Source organism: Cervus canadensis, chromosome 23, assembly GCF_019320065.1.
Source record: "Cervus canadensis isolate Bull #8, Minnesota chromosome 23, ASM1932006v1, whole genome shotgun sequence".
Taxonomy (NCBI): domain Eukaryota; kingdom Metazoa; phylum Chordata; class Mammalia; order Artiodactyla; family Cervidae; genus Cervus; species Cervus canadensis.
In genome coordinates, this window is record NC_057408.1 from 1307106 (window position 1) to 1333758 (window position 26653).

Consider the following 26653-nt stretch of genomic DNA (forward strand, 5'->3'; position numbering starts at 1 on the left):
AACTGATGTTGAAGCTGAAACTCCAATACTTTGGCCACCTGATGTGAAGAACTGACTCACTGGAAAAGACCCTGATGCTGGGAAGGATTGAAGGCAGGAGGAAAAGGTGACGACAGATAATGAGATGGTTGGATGGCATCATCGACTCTGTGGACATGAGTTTAAGTAAGCTCCAGGAGTTGGATGGTCAGGGAAGCCTGGTGCGTTGCAGTCCATGGGGTCGCAAACACTTGGACATGACTGAGCGACTGAAATGAACTGAACTGAACTGTCTCAAATCACACTTTCCTCAGCAGCTACTAGACAGAAGAAGCCAGTCCTCAAAAGTGGAAATGTCCACATTAGTCCATCAGATCCTGTGGTCAGGGGGCCAGTGGGCCTGCTTATAGGACAGTGTGAAGAACATGATCTTATAAATCAGACTTATATTTTGTAAGTTTCTTATAAGTAAATCTCCTCCACAATTAATTTTAAAACATCATTATTTAATTTTTCCTTATGTTTATGGATCAACACCCAGTTAACTTGTGGGCCAGTGTACATCTTTGTTCATCCCACAGCAGCTACTGGGTCTGGTGTCATGAGGCAAGGTTTCTGGGATGACAGGGAGCCAAGTCCGAGAGAAGCCAGAGCTGGTGGCTGAGGGCTTGCGCGGCAGTCTGAGGACCTTTGTTTGTCTCAGCACCAATGTAGGTGGCCTGTGAGGTCCAGGGGAGCCACGTGGCCAGCCCCAGCCCCATATACACAGGAGGGGCCCAGGCCCCATTGCAGAGTACACAGGGCTCAGCCTACAGTTGATGCCTCCCCTTCCATAAGCATTGAAGGCTCATCACACAGGCAACCAGGAAAAGTCCTGATGGTCCTACAGGTGAGGGTGAAGATGGGGATTTAAATCTCTCCTGTTTAAATCTCTCCTCCACCCTCAGTGACATTGGGTGGTTTGCACATAGCAGAGGAAGTAAATTTTTAAGCAATAGAACTGACCTTCCCTGATACCATCCTGTGTCCCCTGCTGGATTAAGTCCCTGCTCTGGGCCCTATCACATTTTGTGTGCATATCTGCTATGACACTTGACATATGACATTTTGCATATGACAAATGACACTGAGACAAGTCTAGTACACACCAGTCCTCTTCCACCTTCAGCCCTTGTGCCCCTTCAGAACAGGGGCCTGATTGTATTCTTGTCTTTATCTCTAGTGCCTGTTACAGTGCTCAGCTCATAGTAGGTGCTCAAGAAATGTGGAATGAATGAAACTCTAAGGTAGTGAGCCCCCGCCATGGGGTATATTAGATCTGGGGCTAAAACAATCACCAGAAACAGGATGAAGCCTGGTGTCTGAGGCTCCTGTCTGCTCCAGGCTTTCTCATCTTTTCTTGCCCCATTCTTTCACTTAATTGTCCATCCAATAGCTATGTGTCCTTCCTCAGACCAGATACTGGAAGGATGCAAATGGGAGGCTTTGGCTTCCATTTTGCTTGTGGTCAATGGCCCCTTCCTCTATGTGCACAGAGGTTACAGGTTACACCACTCAATCTAGACATTTTTCAAAACAAAATCATGTTCACTTTCTGTGTGTGTACTATGTTTAAGACACTGTGGCTGCCCACTCTCAGGGATACAAAAAAGTGCAGGCTATTAATTCACTCTAAAGGAATTCCCAGTCTCCTTGAGGAACAGGGTATAAAAGTGTTGAATGACATTTATGAGACTGTTCACGCCTCCACAGAAGAGGGCACTGAGGAGCCGCACAATTTTGCTTTCTAATCGGCCCCGGCATGTGCAGCCCCATCACTTCACAGGGCTGCCCTCTGCTGGACGAGGGCAAGTGAAGACCATTTATTGAGCACTTAGTATGCACGAGGCACCAACTCTTTGAGTAGATAGCTATATGCCTGTTTTCTTATTGAGGAAACAGTTTTCAGAAAGAGGAAATGGCTCCCGCAAAGGTGACTGGAGCTGAGATTTGGATCTGGGTCTGTGGAACTCCCAGCCCACATCCTTCCCACTGTAGGACTTGAAGGGAGTGCTTTCCCAAATACCCCACACAGTCTTAGCAGGGCTTTGGATATACTCACAGAGTGGAAATCATCAGTCGTGGGTGTTCCTTAAGGCTACAGTTCTGATATGAGGCTGTCATTGCTCCTTAAGTCCCACCCAGCAGGGTCATCTTTGAACACGCACACACATCTGGCCTCATTCCTTCAATGGCATTCCCTGAAGTTTTTACTGCTTATGATAAAAGGATGTGTTGGGGAGAAGGGGCATTGGTTTGATTTGCTTCATAGTTGGATTTTCAGGCTCTTTGCTAATAAGCTATTAAGGTTATCCCAAATGAAGAATGAGGAGGGGTATTTAAAAGCCTCAAAGCATTTTAAGGAATAAAAACCAGAGGAACATCAGGAGAGGGGCTGTTGGGGATGGGAGTGCCCTTGAGGAGAGGTGCAGTCCCTCTTGGTCTTAGCTCCTTGGGACTCAGGTGTTATGTCTCTGCTTCTCTCCATATGTCTGCTCTGTTCCTGTGTCTCTCTGGAATGGGTTTCTTCTGCTGCACACAGGCCCCCAAATATCCACCCAGCACTGGCTGGCTCTCGAGTCCTTTTCTGATCAAGAGCCTTTGAACACAGTCTCTGTGTCTCTTAGTTCAAACTCTTAAGAGAGAGATTCTATTCCCAGGTTGTCTGCCTAAGGGAAGCCATATTTGGGCTACGTGTTTATCTCTAGTCCAAGCGGATATGAACAAAGAGAAAAAAGTTTTGAACAACAACAACAACAAAAAATGGCTGCCAATGCTGTTCCTTCAACAGGGGCTTGTGGAGAAGGTGAAGAATGGCCACAAGTCCTATAGTGGGAGGCAGAGCCTGGCCAGACACACAAGAAAAATGTGTCTTCTACATAGAGACACTTTATAAGAGGGTTCTGGTAGGGTTCTGCATTTTGGAGACTATGTGCTTGTCAGTGGAGACTGACCCTCCCCCCAGCACTATTTGATTTATATTGGTCATGAGTTAAGCACTATTGCAATCACTGCCCACAAAGCCTCCCCGTCTCCACCCAGGACGGTAGGTGGTTGAGAAAGGCTGATGAAATGAGCACGGGCATCTGATATAACCAAGATTCCTCTTGTCTTCCCCTCCCCCCCAGTTTGGATTACCGCCCTGCACCTGGCCCTTCTGCTTCTCTGCACTCACCTTCCTGCTCCTGACGACCAACAACCCCGCCATCTACAAGCTCCCACTCAGCAGAGTCACCTACCCAGAGGCCAACCGCATCTACTACCTATCCCAGGAGAAAAACAGAAGAGCATCGACCATCACAAAGTACCAGGCTTACGATGTCTCCTAAGTTGCCCTTTCCGATACATGGCTCTGTAAATTCAACCTTTGGCAGGGTGTCCAGGTACCGAGGCTGAAGGCCACTTAAGCTCTCCTGTCTGTTCTGTGATTCTGCCCCCAAGCAAGCCTACACCCTAGTTATTCCCAAGAACAGGGGAATATGCATGCAGTCACTATTCAGGAAGCTCTCTGTTCCAAGATGCAGAATATTTGTCAAAAATATGGTTACTTTCAACTTTATACCTATAGCTCACTCCATAAGAGCTCCCTTTGAGGAGAAGCTTCCCTCTTTTGCAAAATAAACCACATCCCTAAGGACAACTCACCAGGAAGGGGACAGAGATGGGTGACATTGTCATCAGTCATTTAGTGCAGTGATGTCCAGTATCAGGAAATTAGCCAACAAGGCAAAGGGCGGATCTGCCTCCAGCTCTGCCACGAGTGAACTCCAACCACTCAGCTGGGTCCATCCCCCTTCCCAGCTCCAATTTCTTACTGGTTTCATGACAGAGAGGGGTCTTGCAGTCCCTTCCACCTCAGAAGTATTGATCCTTCTCTTTCCTCTAACCTGACAAGTCAACATGACCAATAAATAATTACTTTAAGCTAAGTAGAAAATGAAAGGGCTACCAGGAGAAGAGGCAGGACAATTTCAACGTTGTGTGGAGATTTATTCTCGAGTCATGCGATGTTCTGGAGTAGGAAATGGCAACCCACTCCAGTATTCTTGCCTGGAAAATTTCATGGACAGAGAAGCCTGGCAGGCTACACTCCATGGGGTCGAAAGAGTTGGACACAGCTGAGCGACTGAGCACACATGAACATGTGTGATGTTCTCTGACTTGGGGTTATAACCTAAGTCCACTGGAAATGACAACATGCCATCCTTTACATCACAAATGTTACTAGAATTGTCATTAAATGAAAAGTGATCTTTCTCAACATTTAAATCATATTTTAAACAAATATGTTTCCTTTTATAATATTCATAAGCATACTCATTAAATGATTAAGCTTGCAAGTTGGTGTGGGTTTTCTTAAAAGTGGGGCTCACCTGTTCTATGATCAAGCATATATTTGAAAAGAGTATATCATGAGGATGAACAGATAAGATATACTCTTACCTCTTTCCACAGGATCACTTGCCACACATTCTGTCTTAACACTGAGAAAGAAACAGCTATATATTCATTGTAATGACTGTATTATATAAAGTCCAAAACAATAAAAGTCCTCCCCTCTAGAAAAAAGAGATGAGGATAGGTTGAAAGTTATCAGAAGAAGGTTTGATTTGCTTATAAAGAGAATTATACAGAAATGACCATAATCATTGTTTTCTATTTGAGTTGAAATGCTGATTGTTACACCTCATTCCAGTTTTTAGGGGAGAGTCTTGTGCCCTAAAATGACTAATCCAGCACCTCTTGAATGACCAGTAACTAAATGTTATTTAGTTGCTCTGGTTATAACATTGAGCTCCTAAAACACAGGACCCTTTTGTGGGAAAGGGGCATGTGGCTCAGCCTTCCCACCCATTCCCCCCAAGAACAGGGGTGAACTTACAGTGCCTCAATGTCCACGCCCTCCATACTTCCAGGATAACATGATGGGGTTAGGACCTAAGGCAGAAGATGAAGGAAGGAAGCAGTGTGTAGGGGACAAACTCTTTATAAATCTAATATTTAGCAAAAGCTGGTGTCTGCGTTGATTTTTTCTTTCCTGTGTCAGCCCTAGGATCCCAGTCCTCTTCCACCAGCCCAAGAATCCTGGGCTGCCTACCTCTTTTCCAGATTATATCTAACCAATTATAGCTTCTCCAGGAAAATGGTGCACCTCTGGAAACAAATGTCCACATAGGAAATGGGAGCAAGTCACACTCCAGAGGCTACCTCTGAGTTTGTGATCACACCTGGAGGCCAAGAAGGTCTCGGGCTCTATTTTCATGACCAGGGAGTTATGGCTCTCTGAGGATCCAGCATCCGGGAATTTCACCAGAAGGCTGTTTATGTTCGCAGCTCTCTCAGCTGCCCCAGAACGTCTAAGTGATGACATAGAACTATTAAAATACCACTTTTCGTGCCTTTTCCTCTAAAGTGTTATAATCTGGTTTTATTAAGAGCAGAAAACCCTCTACATGCATGCCATTCTGATTACTGACCACTAACAAATCCATTCAGCTGTTCTAAATTTTTCAATATCCTCCACTGTAAAGCAAGTTGAGTTGGCCCAGGATACCAAGCAAGGTAGAAATAGATGGGATTTAAAAACAAGAATTGAGTTACGAAATGTACAACATCTAGAGGCTACCCAAGTAGTTCTTCTGCTTGTTGTTGTTTAGTCACTAAGGTGTATCCAATTCTTTGAGACGCTAGGGACTGCAACCTGCTAGGGTCCTCTGTCCATGGGATTTCCCAGGTAGGAATACTGGAGTGGGTCACCATTTCCTTCTCCAGGGGATGTTCCTGTCCCAGGGATCAAATCTACATCGCTTGCATTGACAGGAGGATACTTTACTGTTGAGCCACCAAGGAAGCCCATGCAACACAGCCCTTCACTTCTGTGTCAACAGTGGAGAGAGGAGCCAGTTCCAAGCAGCATCTGAGCTCTGGTTATACAGATCCCTCTATGAACACATCCCTCCAGGGTCTCACTTAGTGGCATTGCCTAGATAGCTGGAAATCAGGCAGGATGGGAGTATTTACACCCCAGAAATCAACAGATCACAAATCTGAGTTTTCCCAGATGGCCAGCTCACCAGTACTCCACAGACAAGTCAGTTTGGTGAGAAAAGAGAAATACTGTAGACTTCCTAACCAGAGACTCCAAGACTAGGGCCAAAATATTCAATCCAGCGAAGCTGCCTGGATACTACTCTACACACAGGAGTCATTAATGAGAATAACAAAAGTGTCCTCAGGCATAAGATTCACCCACAGACAACTGCACTGAAAACAATCTGAGTGGAAGCATCCAAACAAGGGAGAAAAATGAAACCAGGAAATGCTGCAAAAGACAGAAGAAATGTGAGGTGACCAAATTGTTTATCGATCATTAGGACCAAAGGGGAGAAGTGGAAGAAATAGACCTAGAACTGGAATATTAAATGATGGCAAGGAGTGGGATAGAGAGAAAGGCATGAGCACCTATTACAGTACTTAGCTTGTGCAAAAATTGGTAAGTTTACTAAGTCCACAGGAGGAATAAACATGGCTGATAAGGGCAACCACCATGAGAACAAAATCAGAATTACAAATTTTGAACCAGAAGAAAAATTATCTTTACAATGGAAAGCAGAAAAGGAGGAAAATATTATAAATAGTAAGCACAAAAAAATAAACAGAAGGACAAAATGTAGAAATTAGATATAATAAGACAGTACCTAATTGACCAAAAAAAAAAAGTTACCTATTAAATTCACCACTGGAATACAGAGACTCTTAGGTTGCACTTTTTTTGAGACTTAACAATTTGCTATTTATAATAAATACATTTAAAACAGAAAGGCATAAATGTTTGAATGTGAGAGGATGAAATAAGATAAACAAATCCAGATCTAAAAAAAAAGCTGGGATATCAATCATAACACCTTGAAAAGTGAAATATAAGGCCAAAAAAGTATAAAGAATGATGTAAAAAGAATAGGCCAACAGTACACAGTCATCATCAACCCTTGTGTGCTAAACAATCAGCCTCAAAATACAGAGTGTCTCCTCTCGGGGTGCCTGGAACTGCTCTCCACGCAGCCTCCTCCTTTTTGCTCAAGGGACAAAGAACACACATCATAGCCTTGTCTCCTCTGATGGGCTGCGGCCGGGATGAGAAGGTTGCAATTCCAGACATGGTCTTGACGATTCGATTACACATCTCCTCCTAGAAGAGGAAACAAAAGGCTAGTGTAAAACCAGCACCTCTGATTCTTGCCAGTGTTCATGCTTATCTGATACCCATAAAAGCCAGCATTCTTGAATTGCTATATAAGGGATTTGCTAAGTCAAATCATATAGACCTGGTTAAGCTGATCGAAACCTGTCCAATAACCAGGTGGTTATACAAACTCCATGTAACTAGCCCAACATGCTAAAGGCTTGATAGTTTTGAATCCCCCGTCATGACACTGAGAGGCTATGTTTGGCCCAGACCACCCTCTCACAAAAAGTGCAAAGTGGTGGGTTTGGGCACTGGCAGGGCGCCCTTATGCCCCCAGATTGTCAGCTCAGTGCTGTTCCCAACTGTCCTTCACAGAGTCATTGAGGTGGTTAGAAAAAGACCGACACATGGTTCTAGAGATTCTGGGTAGGCTGGACTGGGTCCAGGGCCTGGGTCATTCTAGCCTGGAGCTAGGGCTGAAAACCACTGGAGTAAATGCTGCCTTTATCTGCTGCTAAGCTGTGAAACTCCAAAAGCGAAATCCACAGATCCTCCACAAACTAATCCTGGGACTGTAAACTAACACTTTCTAGAAGAGTTTGACTTGAATGCGTCTCATAGGCATTTATAAAGAGGAATCGGACTTAAAAAGATGAACCTGTATGGGTCTCTAGTCTTCCTATTTAAATGTTAGACCCTCTTCAGTTTATGAAGTAGAATAGTATATAGCCCTTAAGTGAGGAAGTAGTGTTCTCACGTGGCGAAGTACTAAATGCTACGGTGGCAAAAAAGTGTGTACATTTTGGATTTTGAAAACCCAGTCAGAAAGCTGCCACAAGACTGGGCAGAATTATTACTTTTCTCTGCCTTTATGTTTTCCAGGTTTTCCACAGCTGTACTTGTAAGTTCAGAAAACAAACTCACAAGCAGTCGCTCAGGCCTGTTTTCACTTCTACCATTTTGTTCTCGGGCTCATCTGCACTCTTCCCTTTTTTAACTTTAATCTGGACTTTGTACTTTTTTTCGATCCACTGCTGAATCTGTTTACTCTTTGTGTCCAGATCATGTTGCCCAATATTTGAAGAAAAAGTCAGTTCCTTGGTCAGGGTGGGTCCTGGGTTGAAAGAGTGAGATCTGGGGCTAGTCTGTGAGGCCTGTGTTTTATCACATGCACGTCCGAAGGTCTACGCTGCTACAGGCCCTCCTGTCTGCCTGGTATTAACGGTTTCACCCTCCAGTTAAATAGAGCAGACACACATAAGGTGAAATACCACTTTTGTAGTTGCCAAGTAAGAGTACCTAAACAGGGAATGCTTCCGTTTATCATTACCATTGTTTGATGAAAGAACAAAGGAATGGTCCTTTAAAGAGAACCAGGTAATCTTTTTTTTTCTTATTTTGGGTGGTGGATAACAGGTGTTCACTGTACTTTTTCTTTATCCTTTTTTAATTTAAATAAAAATAATTTTTCTAAAAAAAGATACATCAAGCAACAACTGATTGAACTGAAGGGGGAAACAAACAAATTAATAATTGAAAGATGTAGGAATTGAGGATATGAACTGAGTTTAGAAAGACCATGAGCCTACAAGAAATGCGATAAATCCACGTAGCCTCCTACAGTCATCAAACCTTGTTGGCAAGTCAGGAGGTCAATATGAAAAGGTCTCAGCTTTGAATTCAGATGAGCCTGGTTTTGGATCCAGCCCCTCTCTATTGCTTACTGGCTGGGGGGTTGTCTTGGAGCCTGCAGTTCATCGTCTACAAAATAAGGTCTGTACCCACCTAAGAGCAGTGTTCATGTGAAGGCTACTTAAGAAGCCCTGGAAACAGATCAGTCCACACCGGGGCCGTGGGCCCTGGAGAGGCGGAGGAGCCACAGTCCCAGGCAGAGTCCCAGTGACTGGAAACATCCAGCAGAGCTTGGGCATCGTCTCGGGGGTCTTCTTTAAAATGTGGTGTCTGGGGCCAGCGGGGCCAGCTCAGAACCCTTTCAAGGCTTTAAGATGAAAGGACTGGCTGGGCACCCAGGGGGGTGCACTAAAGGTGCCCCCTCACTTCTCCATTTGAACTACCCAATCCTTCCTCTTCCTACCTCACCAGAGAAGAGCACCACCTGTTTTAGGACAATTTCTTCAAAAGTTTAAACAATGCCTTCTTTAAAGTCAGTATCGTGGAGCTCAGGGCACAACGTGACTATTTCAATTAAATGTGTTTTTCCTCTCCAGTTAGATTATAAGTCCTGTGAGGATCGTGGTTGTAACATATACACCCACACAACACTCACACACACGCACATATAAACACACATAGATGTATACACATAGGCTAAACACAGAAGTTGGTACATATTCACATGTACGTACAGATACACAATACATGCACACAATGCACTTACACACTCATACATACATGTGACAGTATTCTGCATATACACAAATGGTTGTCATTGTTTCTGTCTCTATTATTCACAGAACTACCCCACAGGTGGGCACACAGCAGCCCTGGGAAATAACTGGCTCCTCTGTGTTCCCTCTCTCTCTCTACAGAGCCCGTGCAGTCATTCTGGGGGAACTTGAAACCTGTTACACATCCACAGGCATATGCATATAATACACACACAGGTGCTCGGGGAAGGGTGGGCAGCTCACAGAATCCTGCCTCCAAAACTCCCTGCCTGTAGCCTCCCCCAGTAGACATTCCCTGAAGAGTGATTAAGGAAAGAATTCTTCATAACAGATGCACCACCTCACCCTAAGCATGTCATCATTTTATGGGTAATAACTTCAAGCCTCTACAATTGTTCTTGGCTGCCATCCTTTCCCTACAGAGCCGCCACGGTGCGGACACAAATCATGTAATGGTCTCAAGTGAGGCAAGTAGATGGGAGACCAGTGACTCTCAAACTCAAGCACACATCAGAATCACTGAGAAAGCATGTCCAACATGCCCAGAGTTTCTGACTCAGTAGGTCTGGTGAAGGGCCTGTGAGTTTGCATATCTAATAAGTGTCCAGGTTATGTTCATGCTATTGGTCCAGGGACCACACTTTGAGAACCACTGGTATAGACTTTGAAACGGGATGCTCTCTGCAATCATCCCTTCCCCTTTGCCTACTCCAACACATCCCCATTTGCAAACCCTTGTGCCTTAAAGAATCATCTACGGTGCTTATCAAAACCCAGATCCCTGAGCCTCAACTCCAGGATTTTGATTTAGCACATCGGGGTAGAGCCAAGAATCTGAGCTTCTAACAAACTCTTGGATTATAGGGATGCTGCTGGATCAAGATCCAGACTTTGAAATCACTGCTAGCAGTGTTTAATCCGGGATGCCCGGCCCCACCCCCAGACCAATTAAGTCAGCAGTGGGTCTGGGAACAGGTATTTCTCAAAACTCCTGGTGTGGTTCCAACGGGCAACCCAAGTTGAAGACAGCTGGGTGTCCATTTCCTGGGCCCTATTTTTCTGACTCCCAGCAGAGTCACTCCAGCACACTACAAGGCCCTGTTGCCCTTGGTCCCCCAGTGGACTCTGATGAGGAGCAGTGGGCCTGATTCCGCTACAGTGAAAAGCCTGAGGCGCGGAGGCAGGAGGGGGCACGTACAGGAGGCACAGAGGATCCTTGAAAAGGTTTGCCTCATTCTCAGGGTTGTTGGGTCCCAGCCCTGCGCCCCCAAGGAGACTAGATAAAGAAAAATGAAACCACTTAACAGGAAATAGCTGGCAGACAAGCAAGGTTTTGCACTGGCCCCGGAAGCCTGCCGAGTGGGCGGCCTTGGCCCCGAGGAGGAGGCATGAAGCAGCGGATTGTGGCCAGCACCTCCGCCCCCGCTGCCCTGGGCCCAGAGCCCGCCTCCCCGGCTCTGTGGGCACAGGCAGCACTGGTCCGGCTGAGAAGAGTGACGAGAGGTGAGGAGCTGCAGGGGTGCTGTGCCAGCAGGTACAGGATGAGGTCGCAGGCTGCCGGGTGCAGGGTGGCCAGGGCGTGGAGGGCTGGGAGGGCAGTGATGGTAGCAGCTGCTGCCGCAGGCGGACAGAAATACTGGCAGGAAGGGAAGCTCCATCAAGACCCATGTGTAGGAAATCCTGGCCATGTAGACGCCTGCGATAAGAAATAAAGAAAGGGGCTTCCCTGGTGGCTCAGATGGTAAAGCGTCTGCCTGCAGTGCAGGAGACCTGGGTTCAATCCATGGATCAGGAAGATCCCCTGGAGAAGGAAATGGCAACCTACTCCAGCATTCTTGCCTGGAAAATTCTATGGTCGTAGGAGCCTGGGAATCTACAGTCTATGGGTTCGCAAAGAGTAGGACATGACTAAGTGACTTCACTCACTTTTTTAAAACATTTAAAAGTTGAAAAAAGAAATAAAGAAGACGGGGAAAAGCCCAACACAGAGAAATACAGGGAGCATGTGCTGGTGGGCCAGGTGGTCCTCTAAGTGGGAGAGAGCAAACAGCAGGTGGGTTTTGGTGCCAAAGCGAGGTTCCACCCTTCTTGGCAGAGCCAGGAATGGGATGGGGACGGGGGTGGTTCTCACTCCTGTCCCCACTGGTTGCTTCTGCACCAGGAGGACCACCAGAATGCTAGAGAGAGACTGTCCTCCATGGTGTGGCCTCGGCAGATGTGATAAGGAGAGTCATGGGGGCAGGAAGAGAGCAAATCAGACAGCAGAGCAGTTTTTTCTTCCAGTTTAACAAGATACAAGTGACCCGCCACTCTGTGTAAGTTTAAGGGGTGCGGCGTAATGATCTGGCATGCACACTTCATGAAATGATGATCATAAGTTTAGTGAACATCCATTATCTCATATAAATACAACATTAAAGAAATAGAAAAAAAAATTGTTTGCTCATGATGAGAACTTGGAGAATTTGCTCCCTTAACTTTCATATATAATGTGGAGCTGTGTTAATTATATTTATTGTGTTGTACATCTCATCCCTAGTGCTTATTTATCTTATAACTGGGAGTTTGTACCTTTTAACCACCTTCATCCAGCCACCCACCCACTCCCCATCTCTGGCAACCATGAATCTGGTCTCTTTTTCTATGAGTGTTTGTCTGTTTTTGAAGTATAATTGCTTTATAACACTATTAGTTCCTGGTACACAGCACAGTGATTTGATGTTTCCATACATTTCAAAATGATTGCAAGTCTGGTTACAAGGGAGCAGAGCATTTAAAAACCTCAGTGGCCATAGCCCACAGTCCAGAGCAGCTCCATCAGAACCTCTAGGTTGGGCCAAGGAAGGAGCAGTTTTCATAGCTCCTGGGGAAAGCTGACATGCAGCCAAGTCTGGACCCCTGCAGTAGAAAGCGTGGAGGGTGCTCAGTGCTGTGAATGCTGGGCTGCAGGCCGGTGCCCTTGAAGATGGGTACAAGGGAGGCTGCAGGGAGAAGGTTCTCCAGACAGTTATCAGGTGGGAGCTCCCCAGGTGGCACTAGTGGTAAAGAACCTGTCTGCCAATGCAGGAGATGTAAGAGACACAGCATTGATCCCTGGGTCAGGAAGATTCTCTGGAGGAGGACATGGCAACACACTCCAGTATTCTTGCCCAGAGAATCCCATGGACAGAGGAGCCTGGCGGGCTACAGCCCATAGTGTTTCACAGAGTTGGGCACGACTGAAGTGACTTAGCGTCATGTGGGAGGAATCAAGGCAGCATTATTTTGTCAAGGGACAGTTGTCCTGGCTCTGGGGTCCAATTCTTAACCTCTGAACCTAGACATATTTTAGCTGTGCTCCTGGCCCCACCAAAGGCTCATCTGATGGTCCTTTTGTTTTTAAACTCCCCAAGAGACACTGGTGCTCAACCAGTCTGTGGCTACTCTGGCACAGAGCAGGCAGAGAGCAGGGGGAAAGATTGATGTGAGGAACAGGAGGGCAGGACAGAGAGCCTGGGGCAGGGGTCAGAGTGTCCACCACCATTCCTGAGCCTAAGAATCCCATTCCCCTGGGACCCCAGCTTGGCTCCTTGGCCTTGGTCCCAGGTTCTCAATAGGAGCCGGCTCCGAGGCCCCCGTGGATAGTGACTGGGATTCGTATGCCCCAGAGCACCCCACCCTCTTCCCCAGGAGCAGTGAGAGAGAGTTATACTCAAGTAAACTCAGACACAGTTCTACTCAAGTAAATTCTCTAAGCCATGTTGAGAAAAATAGGGCATTGCCTCCTCTATCTTCTTCTTCCCCCAGTTCTCTCCTACACAGACCACCTTATCCCCTGAGAGGCAAGTCATTTGCAAGTTAAAGTGATGTACAGTCAGTCTCGTTTCCTGGGCTGAGACTGGCCTCCTGGGCATGGGCCCTGCAGTCACGTGGGCTACCAGCTTGGTTTAATGCTATTGTATCACCATCTCAAAAGTCTTAATTTTTGGCTAAGTAGACCCACGTTTACATTTTGCCCTGGACCTGTGAATTACGTAGCCGGTTCTACACTGGGCCCGTACCGGAGGCTGAGCTCTCTCCCATGGCAACACCTTCAAAGTTCCCCTCTGCTTCCCAAACTCCTTCCTCATGGTGACAGCCTGAGACAGCAATGTGACTCAAGGGACCACCAAGGGACCACACAGAGAGAAAGGCAAGTAACCCGGGAAGAGGGATATGCAGAGAGAGGCGGCACCTGCCACTCTGAAGGCCAGGAAACCTGGGAAATGTCCATGGCTCTCCCAACTAGAGTCAAGGCAAGACTCAGGAGACCCTACTCATGGTCAACAAGCAAAACCCTTCACAGTAGAGAAAAGAGCAGCCAACCTTCCCCCTACCAGTCTCATCCCCCTGGTATAGAGAAGTTTAGCAGGATTTCACCCGAACACAAGTGTGTATGAGCAGAGAGCACCTCCATGACTTGGCTTCCTGTGCATCTATCACACCATGACTTGTTCACTAAACCATCTTCTCCATATGCTAAAAGCTCTCTGAGGGCCAGATCATGCATCTCTCAGGTGAAGAGGACCAGGAAACGGCATTTCTACAAGCATCACCAAGTGACTTGAGAAGGCCAATCCTCCAGAGTATATGAAGGACTGAGGGAGGGGCATAGGAGAGGGGGCTCTGTATGGGGTGAGAACGGGGTTCACATAGAGGCCCAGGACAAAGCTACAGCAGAGGGTACACATAGGGGCCTGAACCACTGCAATTTACAGGTTCCCACGTGGTACTGAAGCTGCTGGTCTTCAGGCCAGATTTGAACGGAAACAGGTTGTGGTCCCCAGACCAGGAACATTAGAATCACCTAGGAACATGTTAGGAATACAAATTCCCAGGCACTGCCCCAGATCTACTGAGTCAGAGACTCTGAGGGTGGGAACCAGCAATCCAGGTGATTCTGGTGAAGGTGGAGTTTGAGAACTAGTAAGCTGAACATGGAATTGTCTCTTCAATCACAGAAGTACTGATGTTAAGCCCTGTTTAGGTGCCTAAATCTGTGCTAAATAATGTAATAGGAACAAAGACCCTGTAAACATCTCCTGGCTTCAAGAAGCTTAGAATTTATAGCTACTGTATACCAGGGGTGTAGGAGGGGGTATAATAATGGCAGGGCTTATGAAAAATGTTGTTTTATGCTTTTCTACCAGTAGCACCCAAGGGGTGTGATTCAGAAGATCTGGATTATTAAGATAGAGCTCCAACTTTTTCTGACCCTTATTCCATGATTCAGTACCACACTTTGACAGTGATTTTCAAGGTGAGAGACGATTAAGACCAGAAAACTCACTGAAAAGTAGCCCAGCACCAAATAGTGTGATGTTGGCCCTTGTGTGCTCTGTATGGCTTTTGGAAAGGGAAGAGGTTTCCAAAGGCCTGGCAAGCTAAGCAAAATACTTCAGATTTAATGCAAGGTCAGGGAGTAGGATCAGGTAAGACAGACATGGCCATAAAGCACTTTAAGTAAAATCTCAGTTCAATCTCATGGTTCTTATAGGGTTGATCATCTTATTCCCATTTTACAGATCAAATACCCAAGAATCCAGTAAGTTAAAAGTTGTATTCACAATACCCAGCTCATAAATCTCTTATCCAGAATTCACACCCAAGCTTTCATGGTTGCCCTTGGAGTCTCTTGAGCAAGGATGGAACTTGAGGACTGTGTAAGAATGTTTGTTAAGTCAGGCATGATTGATTGGAGACCGATAAAAGTAGCCAGCCTGACTAGGGATTCTGGCCAAGGAAATTAAACAAAGGAGGCTTTGAGCAATTGAACACCAGTAAGTGACACGGAGATCTGCGCGGGGGGACAGTCATGACAACTGAAGGAAACCACACTGGTGGAACCAAAGCATTGGACGTGGAGTCCAAAGACCTCAGCCCGTGTCCCGTTTCCTTCTGTGACCTGGAACAAGGCATTTCCTGTCCTTAAACCTGTTTTCTCACCAATAAAGTGGAGATGATAATCCCCACCCTGCCTTATTAAAAGTTGCAGAAAGAGTAAAGTAAGATACTGCTAATACTCTCAGCTAAGCTTCCGTGAATGTCATTTGGCACATTGTTAGACTTAGTTCAAGCAGAACGTCTTCCCAGTCTTTTCTCCAGGAACATTTTTTTTTTACGTTTTTATTATATATTCGAATACAGTTGGCTTACAATGTTGGGTTAGTTTCAAGTGTACAGCAAAATGATTCAGTTATACATATACATACATCTATTCATTTTCAAATTCTTTTCCCATTTATGTTATTATATGATATTGAGTATACTTCCCTGTGCTATATATTAGGTCCTCGTTCATTATCTGCTATATATATGGGAAGCCCATTATATATATATAGGGCTTCCCAGGTAACTGAGTGGTAAAGAATCTGCCTGCCAATGCAGGAGATACAGGTTTGATCCCTAGGTTGGGAGGATCCCCTAGAGAAGGGAACGGCAACCCACTCCAATATAGTCATGTGTATACATCAATCCCAGACTCCTAATTTATCTGTCTCCCCCATACTTCCCCTTTGGTAACCATAAATTTCTTTTCTAAGCCTGTGAGTCTATTCCAGTTTTGTAAATAAGTTCATCTGTATCATTTAGATTCTTCATATAAGTGATATCATGATATTTGTCCTTCTCTGACTTACTTCACTTAATATGATAATCTCCAGGCCCATCAGTGTTGCTGCAAATGACTTATTTCATTCTTTTTATAGCTGAGTAATATTCCTGTGCATGTATCTATCACATCTTCTTTATCCATTCATCTGCTGATGGACATTTAGGTTGATTTCATATCTTGGCTATTGTAATTAGAGCTGCAGTGAACATTGGGTGAATGTATCCTTTCAGACTATGATTTTCCCCAGATGCACACCCAGAAGTGGGATTGTTTAATCATATGGTAGTTCTATTTTTAGTTTTTTAAGGAACCTCCATAATGTTCTCCATAGTGTCTATACCAATTTACATTCCCACCAGCAGTGTAGAAGGGCTCCTTTTTCTTCACCTCCTCTCCAGCATATATTGTTTGTAGATTGTTTGATGAAGGCCATTCTGACTGGTGTGACGTGATACCTCATTGTAGTTTTGATTTGCATTTCTCTAATGATCCCCTGGAGAAGGGAAATGACTACCCACTCTAGTATTCTTGCCTGGAGAATTCCATGGACAGATGAGCCTGGCAGGCTACAGTGCATGGGGTCACAAAGAGTCAGACATGACTGAGCAACTAACACTTTTCTACTTTTCCATAATTAGCGATGTTGAGCACTTTTTCCTGTGACTCTTGGCCATATGTATATCTTCATTGAATAAATGTCTAGTAAGCCTTCTGCCCACTTTTGGATTGGGTTGTTTGTTTGTTTCTATACTGAGCCATCAGTTGTTAGCCAAATTTTGGAGATTAATCCCCTGTCAGTCACATAGTTTGAAAATATTTTCTCCCATTCTGTGGGTTGTCTTTTCATCTCATTTATGGTTTCCTCTGCTGTGCAAAAGTTTTTGGGTTTAATTAGATCCCATTTGTTTATTTGTATTTCCCATCACTCTAGGAGATGCATTGAAAAAGATATTGATGCAATTTATAGCAAAGAGTGTTCCAACTATGTTTTTTTTAAGAGTTTTATAGTATTCAGTCTTACATATAGGTTTTTTAATCCATTTTGAGCTTATTTTTGTTTGTGGTATTAAAGAATGTTATGATTTCATTCTTTTACATGTAGTTGTCCAGTTTTACCAGCACCATTTATTGAAGAGACTGTCTTTTCTCTGTCATGTATTATTGTCTTCTTTGTCATAGATTAATTGATCACAGGTGTGTGGGTTTATTTCTGGGTTTTCTATCCTGTTCCATTGACCTATATTTCTCTTTTTGTGCCAGTACCATAACGTTTTGATGGCTATAACTTTGTAGTACACTCTGAAGCCGGGGAGCCTGATTCCTCCGGCTCTGTTTTTCTTTCTCAAGATTATTTTGGCTATTTAGGGTTTTTTCTGTTTCCATACAAATTGTAAACTTTTTTGTTCTAATTCTGTAAAAAAAAAAAAAAAATGCCAGTAGTAATTTGATAGGGATTGCACTGAATCTGTAGATTGCTTTGGGTGATATAGTCATTTTAGCAATATTGATTCTTCCAGACATGGTATATCTTTCCATCTGTCTGTGTCATCTTCAGTTTTTTCATCAGCATCTTATAGTTTTCAGAGTAAAGGTCTCTGGCTTCCTTAGGTATGTTTATTCCTAGGTGTTTTGTTCATTTTGATGCAGTAGTAAATGGAACTAGTTTCTTCAATTTCTCTTTCTGATCTTTCATTGTTAATGTGTAGAAATGCAAGAGATTTCTGTGTACTAATTTTATATCCTACAACCTCACCAAATTCATTGACAAGCTCTAGTAGTTTTCTAGTAGCATATTTAGAATTTTGTGTGTGTAGTATTATGTCATCTGCAAACAGTGACAGTTTTAGTTCTTTTTAAACTTGGATTCCCTTTATTTCTTTTATTTCTCTGATTGCCATGGCTAGGACTTCCAAAACCATGTTGAATAAAAGTGGTGAGAGTGGACATCTTTCTCTTTCTCCTGATCTTAAAGGAAATGTGTTTAGTATTTCACAGTTGAGTATGATGTTAGCTGTAGCTTTGTATATATGGCCTTTATAATGTTGAAATAGTCTCCCTCTACACCCTCTTTCTGGAGAGTTTGTGTCATAAATGGGTATTGAATTTTGTCAAAAATTTTTTCTCCATCTATTGAAATCATTATATGGTTTTTATTCTTCAACTTGTTAATGTGGTGTATCACATTGATTGATTTGCAGATATTGAAGTATCCTTGCAACCTTGGGATAAATCCCACTTGATAATGGTGTACAACCCTCTTAATGTATTGTTGGACTCAGTTTGCTAGTATCTTGTTGAGAATTTTTGCATCTATGTTCATCAGTAATATTGGCCGGTAAATTTTTTGTGTGTGTGATATCTTTTTCTAGTTTTGATATCTGGGTGATGGTGGCCTCTCTCTGCAATTTTTTGGAAGCATTTCAGAAGAATAGGTATTAACTCTCCTCTAAATGTTTTTGATAGGATTCACCTGTGAAGCCATCTGGTCCTGGACTTTTGTCTGTCAGAAGTTTCTTTATCATCATTTCAGTTTCAGTATTTGTGATAGGTCTATTTATATTTTCTATAACTTTCTGGTTCAGTCTTGTACCTTTCTAAGAATTTGTCCATTTCTTCTAGGTTGTCCATTTTGTTGGCATATAATTGCTTGTAGTAATCCTTTGTATTTCTGTGATGTCCATTGTAACTTCTCCTTTTTCATTTTTAATTCTATTAATGTGAGCCCTCTCCCTTTTTTTCTTGATGAGTTTGGCTAAAGTTTTGCCCACTTTGTTTATCTTTACAAAGAGTGTGTGTGCATGCTCACTCAGTCGTGTCTGACTCTTTGGGATCCTGCAGACTGTATGCCACCAGGCTCCTCTGTCCATGGGATTCTCCAGGCAAGAATACTAAAGTGGGCTGCCATGTCCTCCTCCAGGGAATCTTCTTGACCCAGGGATCAAACCTGTGTCTCTTGCATCTCCTGCATTGGCAGGTGGATTCTTTAGTCCAGAGTCACCTGGGAAGCCCCATCTTTTCAAAGAACCAGCTTTTATTTTCATTTATCTTTTCAATTTTTTCATCTCTATTTCATTTATTTCTGTCTCATCTTTATTACTTTCCTTCTACTAACTTTGGGTTCTGTTCTTTCTCTAGTTGCTTTAGCTGTAAGTTTAGATTGTTTATTTGAGATTTTCCTTGTTTCCTGATGTAAGATTGCACTGCTATAAACTTCCTTCTTAGAATGTTTTTGCTACATCTCATAGGTTTTGGATCATCCTGCTTTTGTTTTCTTTTGTCTCTAGTTTTGCTTGGTTTTTTTATTTTCTCTTTGATTTCTTCAGTGATCCCTTGGTTTTTTAGCAGCATATTGTTTAGCTTCCATGTGTTTGTGTTTTTTACAATTTTTTCTTACAGTTGATTTCTAATCTCATAGCATTGTAGTTGGAAAGGATGCTTGATACGATTTCAATGTTCTTAAAGTTGCCAAGACTCACTTTGTGGCCCAGTATGTGATCAATCCTGGAGAAGGTTTCATCTGCATTTGAAATTTCATCTGCTGCTTTGGGATGGGATTATGTATGAATATCAGCTAAGTCCATTGATCTCAATATGTCATGTAAGGCCTGTGTTTCCTAACTGATTTTCTGTTTGACCTGTCTATTGAGGAAAGCAGGGTGTTAAATTCCCCCACTATTATTATGTTCCTGTCAATTTCTCCTTTTATGACTGTTACTATTTGCCTGTGTTGGGTGCATATATATTTACAATTTCTATATCTTATTCTTAGATTGATCCCTTGATCACTGTGTAGTGTCCTTCTTTGTCTCCTGCAACAATCTTTATTTTAAAGTTCATTTTGTACCATATGAGTATTTTTACTCCAGTTTTCTTTCAATTTCTATTTGCTTGGAATAAGCTTTTTCTATCCACTCACTTTCCATCTGTATGTGTCACTAGATCTGAAATAGATCTCTTACAGACAACATATATATATATATGTCTTGTTTTTGTATCCATTCAATCAGTCTGTCTTTTGGTTGAAGCATTTAATTTGTTTATGTTTAAAGTAATTATTGATATGTATGTTCTTATTGCCATTCTGTTAATTGCTTTGGGTTTGTTTTTGCTGGTCTTTTTGCGCCTATTCTTCTTTTGTTTTCTTCTCTTGTGATTTGATGACTAACTTTAGTGTTGTGTTTGGATTCCTTTTTCTTTGTGTGCATATGTGTATCTATCGTATATTTTTCCTTGCTGGTTACCGAGAGGTTTCGATACAGCAGTCTGTATGTAAACAAGATTGTTTGAAGGTGCTGGTCTTTTGATTTCAAATACATTTGCAGTGTCCTGCGTTTGTACTCTCCTCTTCTCATGATTGCTGATTTGATATCATATTTGTGTAGATGATGCCCTACCTTTATTGTATGTTTACCGTTATTGGTGGACTTTTTCATTCATAATTCTCTTGTTTCTGGTTGTGGCCTTTTCCTTTCTGCCTAGAGAAGCTCCTTTACCACTTGTTGCAAAGCTGGTCTGATGGTGCTGAATTCCCTTAGCTTTTGCTTGTCTATAAAGCTTTTGATTTCTACATCAAATCTGAATGAGAGACTTGCTAGGTAGAGTGTTCTTGGTTGTAGGTTCTTCTTTTTCATCACTTTAAACGTATTGTGCCACTCCCTTCTGCCTGCCAAGTTTCTGCTGAAAAATCAGCTGATAACCTTATGGGAATTCCCTTGTAAGTTATTTATTGATATTTCCTTATTAAAAATATTTTCTCTGTGTCTTTAATTTTTGTCAGTTTGATTATTATGTGTCCCAGAATGTTCCTCCTTGAGTTTATCCTGCCTGGGATTCTCTCTTCTTCTTGGACTTGGGTAACTGTTTTCTTTCCCATGTTAGGGAAGTTTTCAGCTATTGCCTTTTCAAATATTACCTGAGGTCCTTTCTCTCTCTCTCTTCTCCTTCTGAGACCTCTGTAATACAAATGTTGGTCATTTAATGACCAACTGAGGTCTCTTAAATTATCATTTCCTTTCATTCTTTATTCTGTTCCACTGCAGTGATTTCCACCATTCTGTCTTTAAGCTCACTTATTCATTCTTCTGCCTCATTTATTCTGCCATTGATTCCTTCTAGTGCATTTTTGCATTTCAGTTATTGCATTGCTTATCTCTGTTTGTTTGTTCTATAGATCTTCTAGCTCTAGCTCTAGCTTCTAGCTCTAGTTAAACATTTTGAACCGTGCCTCCATTCTTTTTCTGAAATCTCGGGTCATCCTTACTATCATTTCTCTGAATTCTTTTCCAGGTCGATTGCATATCTCCACTTCACTTAGTTGTTTTTCTGGGGTTTTATCTTGTTCCTTCTAGAACAGATTCCTCTGCCATCTCCCTTTATCTAGCTTTCTGTAATTGCAGCTTCTGTTCTGTGGGCTTCAATTATAGTTCTTTTTCTTCTGCTGTCTGATCCTTGGTGGATGAGTCTGGTCTAGGAGGGTTTTCCAGGCTTTCTGGTGGGAGGGACTGGTCCTTCACACTGGTGGATGGAGCCGGGTCCTGTCCCTCTGGTGGGCAGGGTCATGTCAAGAGATGTGTTTAGTGGGCAGCTGTGGGGTCAGCTGATTGATGGGACTGTGTTCCTGCCTTGTTGGCTGCTTGGCCTAAGGCATCCCACACTGGAGCATAGAGGCTGTTGGGTGGGGCCAGGTCTGGGTGAGAAATTGGCAGCCTCCAGGAGGGCTCATGCCAATGAGCACTTCCTAGAACTACTGCCAACAAAGTCTTTGTCCCCAAAGCGAGCCACAGCCACCCCTGCCTCCGCAGAAGACCCTCCAGTACCAGCGGGTAGGTCTGGCCCAGGCTTTTACAAGGTCACTGATTTCTCCCCTGATTCCTGGTATGCACAAGACCTTGTGTGCACTTTCTAAAAGTGGGATTTCTGTTCCCCCAATCCTATGAAATTCCTAGGATCAAACCCCACTGGCCTTCAAAGCCAGATGCTCCGGGGCCTTGTCTTCTCAATGCCAGACCCCCAGGCTGAGGAATCTGACGTGGGGCTCAGAACTTTTACTCCTGTGGGAGAACCTCTGCGATATAATTATTTTCCTGTTTGTGTGTCACCCACCCAGGATTTGATTTTATTACAAATGCACCCCTCCTATCATTTCATTGTGGCTTCCTCTTTGTCTTTGGACATAGCATATGCTTTTTGGTAGATTCCAGTGGGTTTTTTTGTTTTGTTTGTCAATGGGTCTTCAGCAGTTAGTTGTGATTTTGGTGTTTTCATGAGAGGTGAGCTCACATCCTTCTACTCTACCATCTTGTCTCCACCACCCTTAGGAACATGTATTTTTTAAACTTTGTGTCCTTGTTATCATTTTAGCTCAAGCAGGCAGTAGGTCTTGTTAAAGGTGGTCAAGATAGACTAAACATTTAATTGTTAAATAAATATTCATTTTCATACATAATTCTCAAGAACTTTCCACTGCCTCTATGGAAGAAAAAACTTGTAAATTTATTATAACACTTTTATTAAGATACAATTTACATATAATCCAATTCACCCACTGAAGCATATAATACTCACAGAATTGTATAAAAAGCATCCCCATCATCAATTTCAGAACATTTTCATCACCTGCAAAAGAAACTCTGTACTCATTGGCAGTCACTCCCCATTTTCCCCCAGCCTCTCCAAAGCCCTAGGTCAACATTAATCAGCTGTCTCTATAGATTTGCATATTCTGGACATTTCACATATATGGAAATGTGACTTTTACTTAGCAGAAATAAGGCTTTCAAGATCATCACACTACAGCAGGAATTAGTATTTCCTCTCTTTTATGGCTGAATAGATTCCATTGTGTTCTTATACCACTTTTTGTTTATCCATTCATCAGTTAACGAATATTTGTGTTGTTTCTACTTTTGGCTGTTATGAATTATGCCACTATGAATGGTCATGTACAAATTTTTGTGTGATTTAATTTCATTTCAGTACATACATGGGAGAGGAATTACTTAGGTATATGGTAACTATTTGTTTAACCTTTTGAGGGGCTGTCAGACTGTTTTCTGAAATGGCTGCACCATTTTACGTTTTTACCAGCAGGAACGTATTAGAGTTCCAATTTCCTCCACTTCTTCACAGTCTTATTATCTGTCTTTAATTATAGCTTTCCTAGTGGGTGTGAAGTGATATCCCATTGTGGTTTTGGTTTGCATTTTCTTGATGATTAATGATGTTGAGCATCTTTTCATGTCCTTAATGGACATTTGTGTTATCTTCTTTGGAGATATGTCTGTTTATATCTTTTGCCCATTTTTAAAATTTTTAAAATTAGGTTGTCTTTTTATTATTGAGTTGTAAGAGTTCCTTATATATTCTGAATACAAGTCCCTTATGAGATATATAACTTGCAAATATTTTTTACCATTCTATGAGTTGTCCTTTCACTTTCTTGATGGTGTCCTTTGAAATCCAAAAGCTTTTAATTATCATGAAGTCCAATTTATTTTTTCTTTTGTAGCTTGTACTTTTGGTGTCATATCTAAGAAATCATTGCCTAAGCCAAGATCATGAAAACTCTTCTTTTAAGAGTTTAACAGTTTTAGCTCTTACATTTAGGTCTCTGATCTATTTTGAGTTAATTTTTATATGTGATGTGAGGTAGAATTCTCAGTCTTTTACGTATGAATATTTAGTTAGCATCATTTATATAAGACTATTGTTTCCCACGTATTGGACTTTTTTCCAGAACCCAGAAAAATCTTTAATTTACATTCTTATTGTTCTAGGGTAGTATTTCCCAAGCTGGTCTATTGAGAACTTTAATAAACATGTTACAAAAAACAGGAAAAAAAGTCACATGACCCAACAAGTTTTAGGTATATTAAGCTAAATAAAATTAAGCATCTTTCCATACTGTGGTCTTCTCAAAGACTTTCAGTACCAGCATGTTTGATGGATCTCCTACTTTATCAGTGAAGGCTTTTTATGTGGGCACATATTAACTTCTCTAAAAGTGTGCTTCCAAGAAACTCAAGTTTGGGATCTACTCTTTTAACAGACTTACTCATTTGAATGTTCTTAAAATGTTTTAACTTTCCTCTTTGAATTAAGCCACCAGTATGGTTGGAGGTTGTTTGTTCTTCCTCTTTAGGGTTTCCCTTGTAGCTCAGCTGGTAAAGAATCCACCTGCAATGCAGGAGACCCCCATTCAATTCCTGGGTTGGGAAGATCCTCTGGAGAAGGGAATGGCTACCCACTCCAGTATTTTGGCTTGGAGAATTCCATGGACTATAGAGTCCATGAGGTTGCAAAGAGTTAGACACGATCGAGTAATTTCACTTCATGTTTTCATCTTTAACCACGTGACAGCAGAAATAAGACAGTAACCTGTGAGTTCCTCTGGATCACTTTGCTAACTGGTTTAGGGTGCACAGTTTTGGTTTATAATGAAGTATCATTTTTTAAGGTAAATATTAAATAGCACTTCTCTCTCTTTTTTCTTTGAAAGTGTGGTCCAAGAACCATCTGCATCAGAATAACCTGGATGTGGTTTTTAAGGGCAGATTGCTGGGGCCCTTTCAGACCTAATAATCAGAAACTCTCAAGCTGGAGCCCAGATGCTGTGCTGACAGGCTCTCTGTTGATTCCTGTTCACACCAGTTTAAGAACTGCTGCTCATCCTTGGATTAAGGGAGAGAGCCAAATAGTCTGTAGCAAGATGCGGGCGGGGGCAGGGGACAGACACTGATAGGTAAGTGGGACCAGAATGACTCCTCCCCTCCTGTACTCTTTCTTTCCCGTCCCCATCTCCACTGCCCACTTGGTGCCCTTTTTCCTGTGTGTGTGCATGCATCCTAAGCACTATATGATCACTGGACTCAGGCACGCTAAGCACTCTTTGGTTCGTGATACCTTTATATTGCCACCAGAGGGCGCCAGAGCATCTCCGAAAGCCACGCGAGTCCTCTTTCTCCTCACTCCTTTTCCACTACAGACTCTCCACCCAGGATATAATCTCCCCATCTCAGGCCTGTGTCCCACCTCACTGATTCCCAAAAGGACGTCAGATCACATGAGAGTACACAACTGTTTTCTAAAAACCTCTTATGAGTAGTGAAACCCTGGGGAACTTGTCTAATGCCTCTGAGCGCAAGTTTTTCATTTTAACAAGGAAAAATATGAACCTATTAGTGTCGTTCTTTTGACAGTTAAATGAGATAGTAAAGGTAGTGCTACTGGCTATTATTTTTCTACCATAGGCAGTGATTTGCATTGCTTGAAATCCTGAAGCCTTGAATTGCAAAAAAAAAAAAAAAATTTCTAAAAATTGTATTATCAACAAGTTATAAGCAAATCTAAATTCCTTCTGGGCCGTCTTTCAAGCCTATATTCAGAAGCCTCTGTCTCCTTGATAACTTTTGGTCTGGACCTTATCATTTTGCACAAAGCACAGCTCATGACACCAACGGTGAGCAGAGGAGTGCAGGTTAGCAAAGGGGAGGCTCCATTCCCACCAAGGGGCTCGGCTCCAGGCTCCACACTCTCCCAGTGTCCTTCCCCAGGCCATTCTAGGTAGTTAAATATAAGTGTCATCTAAGTGTTGTTCCCTAATTAATTGTGCTATAATTAACATTGTGATAATTCACTCTGTGGAGGCAGTTATTGCAGTAGATACTTTAGTGAAGGAGGTGGTAGTGGAAGGAAAGAAAGAAAGAAGAAAGAGAAGTTGCTCAGTCGTGTCCAACTCTTTGCAACCCCATGGACTATAGCCTATCAGGCTCCTCCATCCATGGGATTTTCCAGGCAAGAGTACTGGAGTGGGTTGCCATTTCCTTCTCCAGGGGATCTTCCCAACCCAGGGATCAAACCCAGGTCTCCCACATTGCAGGCAGACACTTAGTGGGGAAGGAAGTAGTGAAAATGGAGGTTATGGTAAAGGTGGCGGGGGGAGAGGAGGTAGAGGTGATGATGAGGCTGGTGGCTGTAGAGCTGCTGAGGTTGGTGATAGAGAGGGTAATGGTGGGGAAGCCGCAGTGGGCTCTCCTACTTAGCATCCTTCAGAGATCCTACCACTGAAGGATAAATCCCAACTCCTGAGCTCGACAAAGTGCCTCATGATCCAACTGCTGCTTACTTCTTTAGCCTTGCTTCCCACTAATCACACACACACACACACACACTTACACACTAAGCTCTTCCACATTAGAATATTTTATGAGCCTCAGACCCAATTTTGCACCTTAATGTTACTGTCTTTGTTCATACTATTCTCGCCATCTCTTTCTTCCCACCAGGTACCCTCCTCTTCAGTCTTCAATACCCAGTTCAAATGTCACTGGCATTTTTTTAATGAGGAGTTTCCTGACCCTCAAGGCAAAGTTAGTTTCCATTCTTGACACTCTCATGGTAGTTTGTGCACAT

General features: G+C 42.9%; 2 protein-coding genes across 6 annotated transcripts in view; both read left to right on the forward strand.

Moving 5' to 3' along the window:
• The window catches only part of LOC122425557 (urea transporter 2), a 28391-nt gene extending 23832 nt beyond the window's left edge, over positions 1–4559 (forward strand). For all 5 annotated transcript variants that reach the window (XM_043444035.1, XM_043444038.1, XM_043444037.1 and 2 more), the window contains one exon: positions 3147–4559. In XM_043444035.1, coding sequence (XP_043299970.1) covers positions 3147–3347 — 201 coding nt within the window. In that variant the 3' untranslated portion in view covers positions 3348–4559. The remainder of the gene's footprint in view (positions 1–3146) is intronic.
• Positions 4560–11127: 6568 nt separating this feature from the next.
• SLC14A1 (solute carrier family 14 member 1 (Kidd blood group)) overlaps positions 11128–26653 on the forward strand; it is a 52105-nt gene continuing 36579 nt past the window's right edge. Inside the window, exon 1 of the mRNA XM_043444437.1 lies at positions 11128–11146. The gene's annotated coding sequence lies outside the window, so the exon portion shown is untranslated. The remainder of the gene's footprint in view (positions 11147–26653) is intronic.